Below are 16022 nucleotides of genomic sequence, written 5' to 3'. Positions count from 1 at the left end.
CAGTCTCTTGGTTCCAAAACCTGGATTACAATTTTTGTGTTTGAGCATCCAAGCAATTCACCTTGGTACATTCTTGGCAAAACTTTTATAAAAATCTTTTGTTGCACTCCGCGTGGCAGCCATTTATGCCTCTTATCAATCTTATGTGTCTCAGATCAACTGGATCTGGTAATTCTGTAACATCATCTTACGCCCCTGCAGAGGGCCTCTGTGTAAAGAATTTCCTCTTCTGTTTTTGCCTTTTTTTTTTTTTTCTAACCTGGTGGCTTGAATGTGCCACGGATGCAATGGTATTCTCTCAGCAAAGGATGTTCTTGCTCAGAAGACAATTTCAATGCACCACTATTATCACAGTTATCAAAGTAGATGATCTGCCATCATTCTGAAGGGGGAAGTAGTCACACCAGAACATCAACTGCACTTACACCTATGGATTCTGTGTGATGATCTCCTCAGCAGACCTCACTGGCGCTACTGTGTCATAGACCATAAATCTGTCTACAAGATCCACCCAAATGTGTGTCTTTTCGGGCAGCCTCACATTTTCTCAGGTCTGGTGATTGATGCTGTAGATATCTGCAGCTTCTGTAGCAGAGGGTTGTCCACTTTTGGTTCTCAACACAACCTGTCAGCCATCTTGAAAGTACTTGTTTAATAATGGATCAGGAAGCTCCAAGTAACTGTTATTCTTTGGGGTGGCAGTGGTCGTGAAGCCTTAGATGGCTCATCCATTCCCCTAGTTTGAGCATCATTCAGCTGGCTCTGGTTGCATCGCTGGCCTCTTCAAACAGCAATGATATAGATATGTGCGGAAGCATCTAAAAATGGTGACTGCCCCAGAGTTCAGCTTACTCCACTACAAGGATACCCTTTCTGAAGATCTGAAACTACACTGCTCAAAGAGCTTTACCACTACTCCATAGAGAGTAGAGGAGCCAATAAATATATAGGATGGGCTCTAGTCTGCTTCTGAAAATCCATTGGTGTCAACTGCACAGTAACTGGCAATTCCACAATGATCAGGCCTGGTTTGCACATTGCAGTGCACCCATCTGTACAGACAAATGTGGAATGAAATGATATGCATACATTTTGCACCCCTAGTTTGGGCCACCTAATAATCTGGGTTTTTTTGCACAAGAACACAGCACTGAACATAAGGCATCTGTTAACATAGTACAGAAAAATGATATGGAGGGAATGGCATTTCCTTGGTGGCCATGGTAGATATTGAGAAAACCTTTGATTATTTAAATTGTGACTATCTTTTTGAGGTCTTAGACAAGAAATTTAAGAAGGACATCTTAATTTTATGTATGTATTATCAAGCAGGATCTAAATAAAGCACTAGACTTCCTGTACAAGTTTGGTGACATCTCAAGTGGGATCTAACTCGACTCTTTGGAAACGTTTGGTGACATCTAAGGACTAAAAGCAAATAAGCAAACGTTTTGCTTCCTCACATGGAGGCTGACACATGATTTAACAGTCCCAGACGTGCTACTTATTTGTCAAGATATATAGCCAAAAAGTGGATCCGAGTGGGGGTAATCTGGTTAAGATATTAACAACTATTCAGTTGTCACTGACTCGCAGCACCTATCTTTGAAAATGACTTTTTGGCCACTCAGTTATAATGGGTCACTCAGTAGTTGGCAATCTCTCCCTCAACAAAGGCCATTTATCTCCTAGAACTGTCAAAGGATATACACCTTCTATCCAGGGTAACCTCTTCATTGACTCAGAGAGTCCAAAATATGCCATTAATTACAGTGACCAACCGGTGCTGCCTCTGGGTGATGAGTAAAACTAAATACAGACCTGCATATGCTGTCCCATTGTAGTGTGTGCCTGAATTTAGGCTAGTAGCCCACCATATGAACATGCAGATTTGGACCAATGCGGGCATCATGAGGGTGTGGAATTTTTTTATAGTTCAGAATTGCATATGTTTCAGAGCATACAACCAGAATACCTTATGCTGACTGGCCAGTTCATAACATGCAGTGGTTTACTCAATGCGGTTATGTCCTGTGGATCCAACTTGAAATGACCCCTGTTCACACATGCGGTTCTAGGAACAATGTAAGGGCTAGGTTCTCCTTGGAAAGTGATGATGAGATTATACTAGGCTTTATAGTTGATGACTCAGGCCTAGATTTAGATATTGACAGACAATTTATTTCGGCACAATGGTGACAGATATCCCATCAGCAAAATCTAAATCCCATTATGTTCTATGGGATTTAGATTTCGGCGGCTAGGATATCCATCACCATTGAGATAGAGTAACCAGTTCGCCAATATCTAAATCGGCCCTTAGTTCCTTAGTTTGTAATGGGAATAGAAAATCTCACCCCTCCAAAGCCCAATGTTTTCCCTAATTTTGCTTACATTGTTGTGGGAATAGTAAATCTGACCCCTCCAAAGTCTAATACTTTCATCGATATTGCTTAATTTGGAGTGGGAATAGAAGGTCTGACCCCTCCAAAGTCCAATGCTTTCTCTAATTTGCTTAGTTTGCAGTGGGAATAATAAGTCTGACAGCCCCCACCATTGTCCAACACTTTCCTACTATTGCTTAGATTGGAGTGTGAATAGTAAATCTGACGCCTCCAAAGCCCAAAACTAACCCTACTGTTGCTTGGGTTAGGGTGGGAAAAGTACATTTCATACTTCTAAAGTGGATTGCTTTCTGTACTGGTTTTAAGGTTGAAGTAGGAGTGGTGAATTTTATTCCACCAAGTGTAACATTTTGTTTTGGTTGTATTAGGAATGTTACTTATGTTTTTAGTTTATTGTTATTTTTATATTTTAATTGAGTTTAATAGTTTGATATTCATGTCAGTTTTCATGTTTATTTTTTAGGATTTAGAATATTTTTTTGTAATTTTCTGCTGAAGATATATCTTTCTTTTTTTTTACGTCCAAATGAGACCGCACATGTATAATTGCTTGCAAAATATATATATATGCATATATATGTATATATGTATATGTATATATATATTTACTTTTTATATATTATTTTGCATAGCAACGATTGCAATAACCAAAGCATTTCAGTGTAAGGACTATACACACATTAATACCACAATTGCATAATGGGAGTCATGTCAATAAAAACTGTCAACGCCATGCAGGAAAACAGCAGGTAGTCACAAAAAACACGTGTGGTCGGTTCTGGAGTATATAGTATATCAAGGGGCGAGAGGGTACATTTGTGGTCTGTAATGCCTGGGAGCACTTTTTAAATGCCTGTTCGGTGAGATACGTGTTGCTCACGCTGTTGTAGGTAGGTGTGAAACAGTTGCTAAATGTCCTTCGGGCGAGTTGGCAATAGTGGGGCATAGATCTCACTAGTAGTATCACAGAAAGTGAGGCTCTTGAGCCACTCAGCCACTGTCGGGCAGAGCCTGCTTCCCCAGTGTAGACCGATGTCACGCTTTGCAGAAGTAGCACTAGTGCGGTGAATCTGCAAACTGCCCTCCGAGCGTCACGCACATAACATAACAGGACGAGGAGGGGGTCAGGGTGAGAGAGAGCCCCAAAACGGAAGAGAGCTGAACCAAAAAGGTCACGCAGAGACGATAGCTCTCTTTTTACTAATTGTTGTATTTTTTTTATATTGGTGTGTTTGGTTTCTGGTTATGTTTTTATTTTGGTTTTTGTTGTTTTGTTATTTTTTGATAATTTTATTCCAAAGTGTATTTTTATTATAACTTAATATTTCATTTAGTATGATTTTTGAGTAATATGTGTTTTAATAATGTGTTTTGTATTTTTTTGGTGTTGTACTATAAACCTATATTCTTTATTTTGTGTTTTTGTCAATTGTGTTGGTAGGACGAGAGCCCTAGATGCATAGCTAATCAAGCTGACTTGCTTTGTATGTTCTGGTTATTTGTCGACTTCAGACTTTTCTGGGACGGGTTCATTCGGACTTCATACGGACGACTGAAATAATCACTGACATTAAATTGGAATTAAAGCTGAAAACCTGCTGCTAAGGTTGTTCACAGAAGCAAAAAAGAATAAACATGAAACCAAATTAATTGATCTACTGATTTAGAGAACGATCACTCAAACTGAATTGAATTGAAACTTCCCTTCGAAGAAAGCTGGAGATAAGAATTGATTAAATGGAGAGGAGCAGAATTGTAAGTCATAACTATACAACAAACACAGCAAATCAAAAATAGTAGCTAGCTGGGACACTGTGCTGTATGAGCTTAAATCTGCAATGATAACAAGCCACCTTGATAATATATTGGTAACAACTATACAGCTACATGGGTTTTGATCCAGATGTTACACACACATATATATATAGATCTGTGCATCGTGATAAATAACCTTTGGACATAGATTTCAGAACACGCATAATGGCACATTATGTTTTAAAGCAGATAAGACCCTCTCTCAGATAGAATATAGGGCCAAATGTAGCAAGGGTTTTACGCGTCGCAAACAGCGATTTTCGCTTTTTGCGACGCGTAAAACCCACATTGCGATGCCCTATTCCCGTTTTGTGAGTCGGTAACCTGGTTACCGACTCGCAAAACGGGACTGCGAGTCACAAATAGGAAGGGGTGTTTCCCTTCCTATTTGCGAGTCGCAGTGCAAAGCAGGATTGTCTGGTGGCCTGCGAATGCTGTCGCAAAGCAATCACAGTTACCACCAGTGTCACACTGGTGGTAACCCATTCGCAAAAGGGAGGTGGCCCCCATCCCTCCTGTGATTCACATTGACAAGACTACATCAGTGCTCCCACGTATCCCGTAGGTCGTAGCACCCCCCCACTCCATAGCGGAACGGGAAGAAACCCAGTGATGAAGCATGCCACCAAGGGGTAACCTTGGTGGATGAGAGTTTTTCTAACAGGAAAATCTTCTTTTCTGTCCATCCTGTGGTAGTTCTTTTAGCTGGGCCTCTTTTGTAATGTTATATTGTTTGAGTACAACTAACCATCTTGTTGGATGTACCAATCGGGAACAGGCACGTGAAATTAATCTCCCCCAAGTACTTCTAGAACTCAATAAATCTATATTAAAAAGATATATTTAAAAAAAAAACACCCACAGTGCTATCACTTTAGTGTTGGAATAAGTCCTTGCACTGGACCAAATGTTCAAAGAGCAAAGAGAGTTGTGGCTACTCAACAATAACACAGCCTACTTTACCTTTGATCATTTGCATGACTTACAGACCTTGGCATCCTAGAGCGTTCTGTTTCAGCGACATCTGGCGCAGTTCTCTGTTTCGGTAGATATGACAGAGTGAAATCATCCTGCAACATCATCAATAGTTGTAAATGAGGGTGTAGTGGGAATAAGCTAACAGGCACAATGATACAAATACTTTTGTGGTTTCTGGAAACAACAACAGGTGACAAAAAATGATAACTGAAGCTCGATGTACACGGAGTTTGAAAATACAATACTTGCCAACTACCTTAGACATCTCTAGTACCCAATGTGTTGTTTCTATTGGTACAATAAACTGCATTTTTGCCATGTGCTTGGTTTGCATTTATTGTTCAGATAAGTAATTCGCTAGTGCTCAGACAAAATAAGTAAAAGGTGCACCCACAGATGTTGCCTGCAATGCTAGACTGAAAATTCACATCTCATATAAACTTCTTTGCACAAACTCAAGGAGGCTTCTCCTTTTTCTTCTTAGGTCTGCCTCCCCTAAGATGCAGGATCATCTCTTATCCACCCACATGTCTACAACCTTCATTTACAAGGGGATTGTACCCCCTCCATTTCTTTTTGGAGGATGGAAATGTGTGAATTGGGATTTAGCACATTCATTAGGTCTAGCTTCACAACTCACGTGTCGTAAGACCTAACATGACCACATGGTTCTTCATCTGTAGTGGATTTGATTGGGCAGAAGTTGTGTGCTACCACGGAAACCGAGCGCTTTCATTACACAGATGATGGTAAAAAAAACTTGGTGCATTGTGAAAAGGTAAGTCAGATGCTGCAGATCTGACTTTTTATTAAGAAAAGTAATGACAAAGACAGTGTTCCTAAATTATTTATTGTGAAGAGCATACGGTAACTCCAATAGGCCTTTTAGGGTGAATTGCTTTTGTTACCTAAAGCCTGTAAACAGCTATTTTACTGCGTGGAAGTTCACAGATTATGACATTCAGCAAGGATTTAGGTGTTTGTTACTGTTGGAATAGAAAAGTCCACTCCATGGTTAGAGAGGTGTACCCCTGCCCTGTGTGCCCAACTCTACTGTTGTCTGGATCCAGAATGCTGATTTTTTGTCATAGGCAAACAGGGATCATATGTTTGTGCCTTGACATAGGCCTGTCTCACATATTGTGGTCTTGTTGGGCCAGGAGGGGCACCGAAAGTGCCACCCTGATAATGGTACAAGGCTACCACCTTCACCCAAGAGTTAAGCAGCACAAGTGCATTAGTGGCAGCCTACCCTGTAGTGATCAGTAGTGGTGAACAGGTATTTTTTATCCTGTGTCACTGAAGTGAGGCCTACAGACTCTCTCACCTGTTTAAAAGTTACTCTACTGTGTGCTTCACTCACCCTTAGCCTACATCAGGTAGATGTGGAGAGCTACACAGCACAGGAGGAGTGACTCTGGGCTGGATGTATGTGTACCTGGGGAGGGTACAGTACAGGGATAAAGCAGTACTGTGCAGTGTATGTATGATAAGTGGATTTACTGGGTTATATAGGCATGCGAAGAACACATTACATGAGTGATGTAGTGCTGAGCAGTATGTACGCAATGAAAGCATGTGCTGAGTGTATGTGTGCTTGTGTGAAGTACAGTACATGAAGGGTGAAGTGTTGTGTAGCATGCACATGCTGAGTGTGTGTGCTTGCAGAATGTGTTTGTAAATATCATATCCTGGGACAATATAGAAAAGCTACAGTACTGAGCAGTGTTCACAGAATGCAATGTGTGTGCTGAATGCTTGTATGTTTGTAGTGGCATAATGCATATAGGTAACAGTACTGGTGAGCACATGTTCTGTGAATGTACAGCGTAATGTGCGGGCAATACATTATAAGGAGGACCCTGGAATCTATTTTGGGAAGCCCTGGCCTGCTTGGTAAAGGCATGAGGAGGAGAGGAATTACCAGACAGATTTATGTATTTCTGCATTCCTGCGAGCTGTAAGGAACATACACTGTAGGAAGTGAGGAAGGGACCCTCCTTTTACACTTCAAAAGGATTATCTCTTATTCAGTGATAGATCACAAGGAAGGGACTTGGACAAATCTGAGGAAAGAGATGCGGCTTATAGGTGATTCATAAATAGTAGGGCCGGAGCCTGGGCTTAACCTTTTGATGCACGTCAGGTGTGAACTCTGTTCACTCCCATGAATTGTGTTGTCAGTCAATCAGCTTTGGGGTCTTGCTGCTGTGACAGAAATCTTTTCAAGGATAAATAAGGAAAGAGAAGTGTACACTTCAAAAGAAATAGAACCCCAAGAAAAACATCAAAGACTCAGACCCTAAATTACATTTTGGTGTCTGGAAATGGACTATAAGAAGGGGAGGTTGAGACCCCAAAGTTTGCCATCTGCCAAGCAGCCAGATGGGCTGTGTGAGGAGGGGAAGCTCTGAAAGACTTCTGTCTGTAACAAGGTTTGGGGGCAAAGGCCTGTAGGCTTCCTGCTGGGGAGGGAAGATCACCCAGGAAAACCAGCACCACCTGTCCTGGAGCCTGGAGTACCATCACCTGCCTACTTACAAAGACCAGTGTGCCCTTTGAGGAAGAGGATAGCATTGGAGTGAGGGAGGTTCAGTGTGGAACCCTACTGTGAGGTGTGAGGATTAGGTAGTCCACCTCTGGGCAGGAATTTCAGTTCTGTGCCCCCCAGTATACCAGGAGAGGATCCCATAGACAGAGCCACGAGACAGCATTGTGTGGTACTTTCCAATCCCGTACCACTGTGATGTAGTGACCTCGTATGCCAGAATGGTCCCCTGTTAAAATTGCTACTGTGCGAGTGCTGAGACTCGCAATCGCTGTAATGGAGGCGTTCGCACAGAGGAGTCTGTACCCCCTGCTGTAACGTACTGCAGCAACTCCATATGCCAGGTGGGGCTGCCAGTACCAAAATTTCGCAAGACGTTTTGAGCTGTCACATGAGGAAAAGACTGAGGCTGCGTTTGGCAGGTCAAGCCTGCACAGCGGAAGAACTTCCTCTGACGGACCCTTAAGGACTGCAGAGGACACTATGGATGATGTCACTCCCTCACTGGGCTCCAGTTGGGAGCTGAAGAAAGGAGTTCACCTCCCCCAACCACACTCCAGCCTCCAACTGTGGAAGGATAACTTACTGCATCTTCATGAGCTGGGAGTTCATATGATAAATGGGGAATTCTGGTAGCATCACTCAGGAGAGAGAGCTTGTGCCGCCGGGTGCTGCAGCGAGCAGACCAACTTCCCTGGTACTCATGTTGAGGGCACCCACTACATCGCTGAACACTTCTGTGCTGCAGAAGTGGGTATGACTTAAAATGGGCTTGTTAGGCTCCAGGAACTTGCTGCTAATAGTGCTGCGGCACCAAACACACTTTCAAGTAATTCCTTAAGATTCAAAGGAGCATTCTTGAGTAGTGAGCAGTATGTGGATGTGTCCACCAGTGAACTGGGAATAACTCTTGCAAGGAAGAGGGTGAGGCAGGGATCTGCCTGACAACTACTAGAACACTGACCTCGAAGAGATTGTTTTGTTGCTTCTAAATGTTGCTATTCCTTTGCATGTTTAGAGTTAAAAAGAAAATAGGTTTTGTTATAAAAGCAAAGATTTGACAGGACATTAATTTATTGTTCATACTGTTTGCACTTTGAGTTATCAGTTGTGTTCACTTACCTGTGTCTATGCTCCTCCCCCCCCCCCCCGGAGGTCTTTGACCTCCCTTCCACAGGTACCACTAAGAGCCAAGTGCAGAAGGGGTACTTTGCCCAGTTGCTCCAGATCTATAGTAGGTTGGGCCCCAGGACATCAGGAGTAAAAGGCCTCAACAACCATGTTCAACTCAGTAGCCCCCTGTGTGCCTGTGTGCCTGTGGCCCTCTGAAATAGGTTCTGATGATTACTCACTCTGACAAACTCTGCTTTTTAAATGTCATTGTTTTTCAGTGCTGTCTTGACAGGGATGCAGACTGTCTGGACTTATCGGATCACCAGATAAAGAGCTGTAAAAAGCAGACTAAGAGGAGCTGTGGTTCTCACCACTTGATAATCTTCTTTACAATCATTTGATTGAAAAGTAGTTGTGTTAGTCCACCTAAAAAGCAGTTCCATAGCTCATAACTGAAGAGACAATGTTAATGCAGGCCTTAGGTCAAATACAGTAGAAAGGGGTTTTGCATGCTAACACTGTTACCAGTACTGTGCGAAGGGGTTTCAGATTGTGAACTTTCTGAGATATACTTGTATGACACATGCAACAGGATAGGGTTTTACCTTGTGGCCCCTCCTTGCCAAATACTATAGGCAGGGTTTTACATTGTGAACTCTATGACAAATGCAATGGAAAGGAAGTTTCAATTTTGAACTCTGTGACATGTGATAGGAAGGGCATTTTTGTTGTAAACTCTCTGAGAAATACAATAGGAAGTAGTTTTACATTGTGAGATCCATGACAAACGCCATAGGAAGAGACATTGGGGGTGATTCTAAGTCTGGCGGGCGGCGGAGGCCGCCCGCCAGACTTCCCCCACCAAAATACCGCTACGCGGTCGAAAGACCGCTGAGGGTATTTTGGGATTTGCCCTGGGCTGGCGGGCGACCGCCAAAAGGCCGCCCAGGGCAAATCAACCTTCCCACGATGACGCCGGCTCAGAATTGAGCCGGCGTAGTGGGAAGGTGCGACGGGTGCAGTGGCACCCGTCGCGTATTTCAGTGTCTGCAAAGCAGACACTGAAATACAAAGTGGGGCCCTCTTACGGGGGCCCCTGCAGTGCCCATGCCATTGGCATGGGCACTGCAGGGGCCCCCAGGGGCCCCGCGGCACCCCCTACCGCCATCCTGTTCCTGGCGGGAGACCTGCCAGGTACAGGATGGCGGTAGGGGGTGTCAGAATCCCCATGGCGGCGGAGTTCGCTCCGCCGCCATGGAGGATTCACAGGGGCAGCGGAAAACCAGCGGGAGACCGCCAGTTTTCCTTGTCTGACCGTGGCCGAACCGCTGCGGTCAGAATGCCCTGCGGGGCACCGCCGGTCTGTCGGCGGTGCTCCCGCCGACCCTGGCCCCGGCGGTCTCTGACCGCCGGGGTCAGAATGACCCCCATTATCTTAAATGCACTCTGTCAAGTGCAATAGGAAGGGATATTACTTTGTGCATTCTCTGTCAAACCCAATGGGAAGAAATGTATTACATGTATATGTTTTTATGTGCAGCCACTTTGTTTCTGAGAGAAAGTGTGAGAATAACAATTTCAATGTATCCTTAGGATCTTCCTGAATTGTTTGATGGGTCTTCCTGAGCAGAAGACATGCCAATTTTGTATTTTCATGTTAAAGCCAACAGGCTTCCTTCGTTTATTATTAAATATAGTGAATGGATTGACAAAACATGTAGGTTTAATTATTTTTATTGTGAAAATCTCTATGTTTTTCATATAGACCTCTATAGAGGCATTGCTGTTTTTCAGGATTAGAACCTACTGGTGTGCAAATTGTCACATGGTTCCTCACAAATAACTTAAACCTGCCCGTCTGTGAGTTCTTTAGTTTTGTTCTCTCTCTCTCTCTTTCTCTCTCTCTCCACATATATATATGTATTACCTACTGGCAGGTAGTTATAGTTAGGACGTAGTTTCAATAGGAAAAGCGTTTTTTGACTTGGCTATATCTTTGGCGGCATTTGACAAATCTTCATTACATTTTCCACACAAAAGTGTCTTCTAGAGTTCTAGGGTCTTGGTGTGCATGGAATGTTTCGTGTGATCCATCAAGAGGGGACAGAGAAAAAGGGAGGTCAGAAAAAGTGTTTCCCATGTTAATTTCCATAGAGATTTTAAACATGTCTGCAGCCCCAACAGCTGAACGAAAATACACCAACTTCGGCAGGAAGGTAGCTAGTGACCCAGAAGGCACGCTTTTTGTTATTTGGTGTAAATCAAGTCAGCAGTTTTCAAGATATTAAAGGAAATTCAAATTTGTATATCTTGGTGCGCAAATAATCCACAAATTCTCCCGATCTTGTGCAGAGATCTGATCGGCTGCCAGCACTACAACCAGGAAGCGCTGGTAACCATCTTGGGATGCCACAACCACTTACACAGCCACTCACTCCCCGATACAGTTACTCACACACCCACTTATTCACCCATACAGTCACTCAAATATCTACTCACCAACCCATACAGTTACTCACACAGCCAGTCGCACACAGCTTGAGACACTCCTAGAGAAACACAGATGGCATATATTACAAATAGTATAAATCATTAGTAGTACACCAAGAATAGTAATTTGGCTTATACAGTAGCTTAGTAGCTATCTTTAGCTATGGGAAAGATTTTCAAAACACTGACACTCAGTGGATGATTTCATCAGTGATGTCTTGTGAGATGTCATCAGTGTTGTCACTGACCACATCATGAGTGATGTAATATGTGAGGTCATAAGCAGTGCATTGTGGGGATATATGTTATAGTTAGGTCAGGTAACTATAACTACTGAATTTTAGTGGTTTTGTACAAATGAAATCTGAGCCTAACTATAACGTCTGAGTAACCTATGTTTTTTTCAATGAAATGTTAAGTTCTTTTTGATTGTAGTTCCTAACCATAACACCCCTGTAACCATATTCATCAGTGTTGAATTTCTATGGTATATAGTATATATATGTCATGAAACTATAACTCGTGCCATAAGGTAACTATAACTGGTGGTTATGAATGATGTCATAGAACATGTCAATACTGATTAAATATGTGGGGTGAGTAGCAGTGCATGTTGAGGGTGCAAGTTATAATTACCTTAGGGCACAACTTATAGTTTGGTCTTTGGCTGTGGGTGGCGTGGGTATTGACAACAGGGCCTGGCCACAGACAACCCGATATGGACCCAACTTCACTCTAGGCATGACCTTTGGTAGAGGTGGGTTGGAAACAGGGCTTAGCCTGTGGCCAGGCCCTGCAGCCAATCCCCTGCAGACACCCACCCACATGCTCAGTCATGGCCGGGCCCCCATATGTAGGCAACCAGAGAGGGGGCACACAGCCCCCTCTCCAGGTCTATTACGACCCCAGGTACCTCATCTCTCAGGCCTGGCTATTTCGTGAAAGGGGAGTTGGCCCTGTGGCACCCTCCCTGGGCTGATTTTGGCCTCTGGGATTCTATGACCTGGGCCCCCACCAAATAATAAAGAAGGAGGGGCCACACAGCTCCCCTCTCTGGCCCAATTCTGGCCCTGGGGACTCCATTCCTGGTGCCTGGTCACTTATTCCTGGGTGCCCTGGCCCCACCTGGGGCACCTAGTGTGGAGTGTTGGGGACCGCTTGTGGTTGCTTTTCCAGAGGTCTCTATTTTGTAGTCATTACTGGTGCTTTCGTATCAGGCTATTTCCTCACCTCAGTTAACCAAATATTTATTGGTGATGCCACCTTGGATGCCCACGTGATTACTATTAGTCTTTTGGTGGTTGGCCAATCTATTTTCCAACCTCCTCTACTTGAGCCTAGGCACTATCCTCATTAGATACACCTCAGGTGTGTTAAGGCTCAAATTGTCAAAAAGGACAGAAAATCTGTTACCTCCATCCAGTATTTACTCAAGACCTTGCAGTCCTAAACCAAACCGTGGGATAGAAATGACCTCACGTCTCACTGCATCTCCGTCATTTGTAATTGCCCCCTGGGGAAAGTTTACTCACGTTTTGTGGAGTCAGGTTGATCTGATGCAAATAGTTAAATTGTAGAAGCTTGAAACAGACATCACTAAAAACCCCAGCGGTGTACACCAGTGCTGTGTTTTATTCCTTGTCTGTTAATGCTTACTCCAGTTTCCAGCCCATTTCTCCATCAGTGCTTTCAGTCAAACCTCGGCAGTCTTTCAACATCCTGTATAGCAATGTGTTAATCTTCCTCGTTTGTCAGTGACTCAAACTGTTCTGAATTCTGGGTCGATTTTACCACTTAGGGGTCCGAGCATTATGAACCGCTCTTGGGTACTTTGCATTCCTGTTGGATATCATCAGATGTGCGGAATGCCCCCTAAATCATCCTACTCCCAGAGACATCTGCAGCCTGTCAGATCTTGATAGTAGCTTCATACTGCATCACTGACTTTGGCAGTGCGCCACTTTTTCAGCACAAGCACAATTTCTTTGCGTCATCTAAGGCACCTCTTTGATTTTCTTGACTCCCCCTCCCACCTCTCCTGAGGCAGATCTTTATGGTGCAATTTCTTGAAGATGTTTCTCAGAGTGGACCGTTAACTTTGGGACTGGCTGGGTCTGTGGATGCTGTGCTTCCTTCCCTGCTCAGGTGAATGTCCTCCCCCGTGTTGTAATCCTGCCTCAATGCAGGTACCCTTGCACCCTCGCAAAAGTGCCTATGATTGCGCTAGGCAGCCAAAAGGGCACCAGCGCAAGGAAAGGACAGGAATACACTGTATTACGTTAAATACGGCACATTCCTCACCTTTCCCTTTAACGCAGCGCAGCAAGGTGGTTTGCTGCACTGTGCTGCATTAAAATTTGATAAATATGCCCCAAAATGCACAATTAGGAAATGTATAACTGCAGCCAAGGTGCCCAGTAGTTCCATGATCACACATCGTTAAATAGTGAAGTAATAACACGTGAACATTCAGAAAAGAGTTGAAGGAGTAATAATGGACAGCAATGATGAGGAGGTATCTTATTTCACAAGCATTTATGTTTTATAACTGTTTGTCATAGTTAAGCAACCACCTGTGTCAACAGTGGTTTGATCCTTTTACCCCGAGTCTAGAGATCATCCCCAGGACAATCAAAATGACAGATTCCAAGCACCATGGCTCAGATGGAAGAAAATGTGCCAGCTGTAACATTATTTTTTGTGCAGGAAGGGGCACCTTCCTGCACAAAAACAATCATCCGGTGCATTTTCCTATTTCTATGTGTGTTTCAGAATGCAGCACACATAGAAAGAGGCAAAAAACAAGGAGAAAAAAAAATATTTCCCCTTGTTATGCCGCAGCTGGGAAAGTGTAGCATTTTGAAGCATTCCCAGGTCTACCAGTAATGGTAAATCTGGGAATGCGCTAAAATCCATGGATTTATGCATGAGAACACCCATGATCCACCTACAGAACACCTCCAGGGGGCAGAGTAATGCAACACAGCGATTTGTGCGATGTTGCGTTACTCCAGATTTATCAAGCCATTCAGCGCCAAACAAGGAGGCCTTGCATGGCTTGCTAAATCTTACTTTAGTGTTGCATTGCTTTTGTGCCTCCCTTTTGCATGGCACAAGTGCAACACGTCACACTGATAAATATGTGCCTAAATGTCTTTCTTGATATATTTGTATTGTGAATTTTGCTTTTCGCTTTCTTGTCCGATTGATTGAGTTTGGAGATAAATTCTCAAATCTACTAATGATACCACTGTGAGCCATCGTTTTTAATGTCTAAATTCTCCAGTTGGTGTTACGTTACCCATGTACAAGTCATCATAATATGTAGTGAAATTGTCATTTAAATCTGTCTAAGAACGGTACAAGGTGTGAGCCCCTCTGTAGAGAGGCATCAAAGGCTTACTCTCTGTATCTAACCTCCTTTACCATGCCAATAGCCCCTCAGATAAATTTCCCTCCACATGTTGCTTAGCGACATATTCAATGTAAGTTAAACAGTGTAACCTCTCTATATGTATAAATCATTACATTTTATCCATACAACAATACTGCCTAGACTGACAGACACTGCTAACACTTTCTCCTTAGGCCTGATTTTGTCTTCTAGCCGTCTCACCTCCCTATCAAGCACCACTTTTTGCCCTCTCAATGTTTTAATTCATACATCACCATGAGGCACTTTCACTTTTATCAGGGCATATCTCAGCCTTTCAGAGCACCCATTAAAGAGTGAGAGATACAGTTGTAAACTGAATAATATCTCCTTTCCAACTGTACCTCTCCCTTGTGGATTCCTGCTTGGATATTGCCGCAGGTGGGGGTGATTCCCAAATGGATCCACTAACTAGACACCAGTGAGAGAGTGACGACCAGGCAGGAGGAGGTCCCTCCCAAAATGTTCTGCATTTCTGGGCCCCTGAGGAGGGTGATGCACCCCATATCTGCACCTTGGAGGCAGAAAGTGCCCTAACATAGCAAATATTATTTTTTTATAAGAATGGGGTAGGGAATCCACCCTCGCATCAAGCCATAGCCTCACCCAATAATAACCTTAGCAGTCTCGCTGATTGAGGGGTTTACCAAGAATCTGGTGGTGGGAAGAAAGCACACACCAGGGATTATGTATGAACAAAAAAGAATAGGGTGGGGACGGCCCACCCTGGCATCGGGCCTGACCCCCATCAATAAAGGCATCAAAAGCCTCAAGGGCAGATTGAGCACTTACCCCCAACCCAATCAGTCCTCCCAGAGATACAGAAACCCCTAACCACCAAGGAATGCATTTTTTTTAAATTGAGGTGATGATGAGCATCAGACTATGCCCCACCCATAACAGCCAAATTAGTCTTTTTGCACCCCCATGGGGCATTTATAGGGATTTATCCTCAATCTGCCCTCCTGGTATTTCTGAAAGCCCACTAGACCACAGGGACTATTTTCAGTAAAACAAAGAATGGCCCCCTCCACTTAAGGACCCAACAGTGTTTACCCCAAATCTGCTTTCTTCAGAAGGTGACTGAAAGTCCATTAGCCACCAAGAAATGTATTATGTTTAAAAAGGGAGTTTGCAGCCTTCCTCACATTGGTCTGTGCCCACCTCATAACAGCCCCAACTCTCTTTCTGCCTTTCCAGGTGGCAGATTGCTTGGTTTATCTCCAATCTGCCCAATCTG

The 16022-nt window shown here is 43.6% G+C and overlaps 1 protein-coding gene across 2 annotated transcripts in view; it reads right to left on the bottom strand.

Moving 5' to 3' along the window:
* The window catches only part of LOC138258864 (uncharacterized), an 87191-nt gene that overhangs the window by 37245 nt on the left and 33924 nt on the right, over positions 1-16022 (bottom strand). Inside the window, exon 5 of one of the 2 annotated variants that reach the window (XM_069206164.1) lies at positions 5184-5290. In XM_069206164.1, coding sequence (XP_069062265.1) covers positions 5184-5290 — 107 coding nt within the window. The remainder of the gene's footprint in view (positions 1-5183; positions 5291-16022) is intronic. The other variant, XM_069206173.1, reaches the window with a different exon arrangement.

This window comes from Pleurodeles waltl, chromosome 2_1 (genome assembly GCF_031143425.1).
Source record: "Pleurodeles waltl isolate 20211129_DDA chromosome 2_1, aPleWal1.hap1.20221129, whole genome shotgun sequence".
NCBI lineage: Eukaryota > Metazoa > Chordata > Amphibia > Caudata > Salamandridae > Pleurodeles > Pleurodeles waltl.
This window is presented reverse-complemented; position numbering and strand designations above follow the sequence as displayed.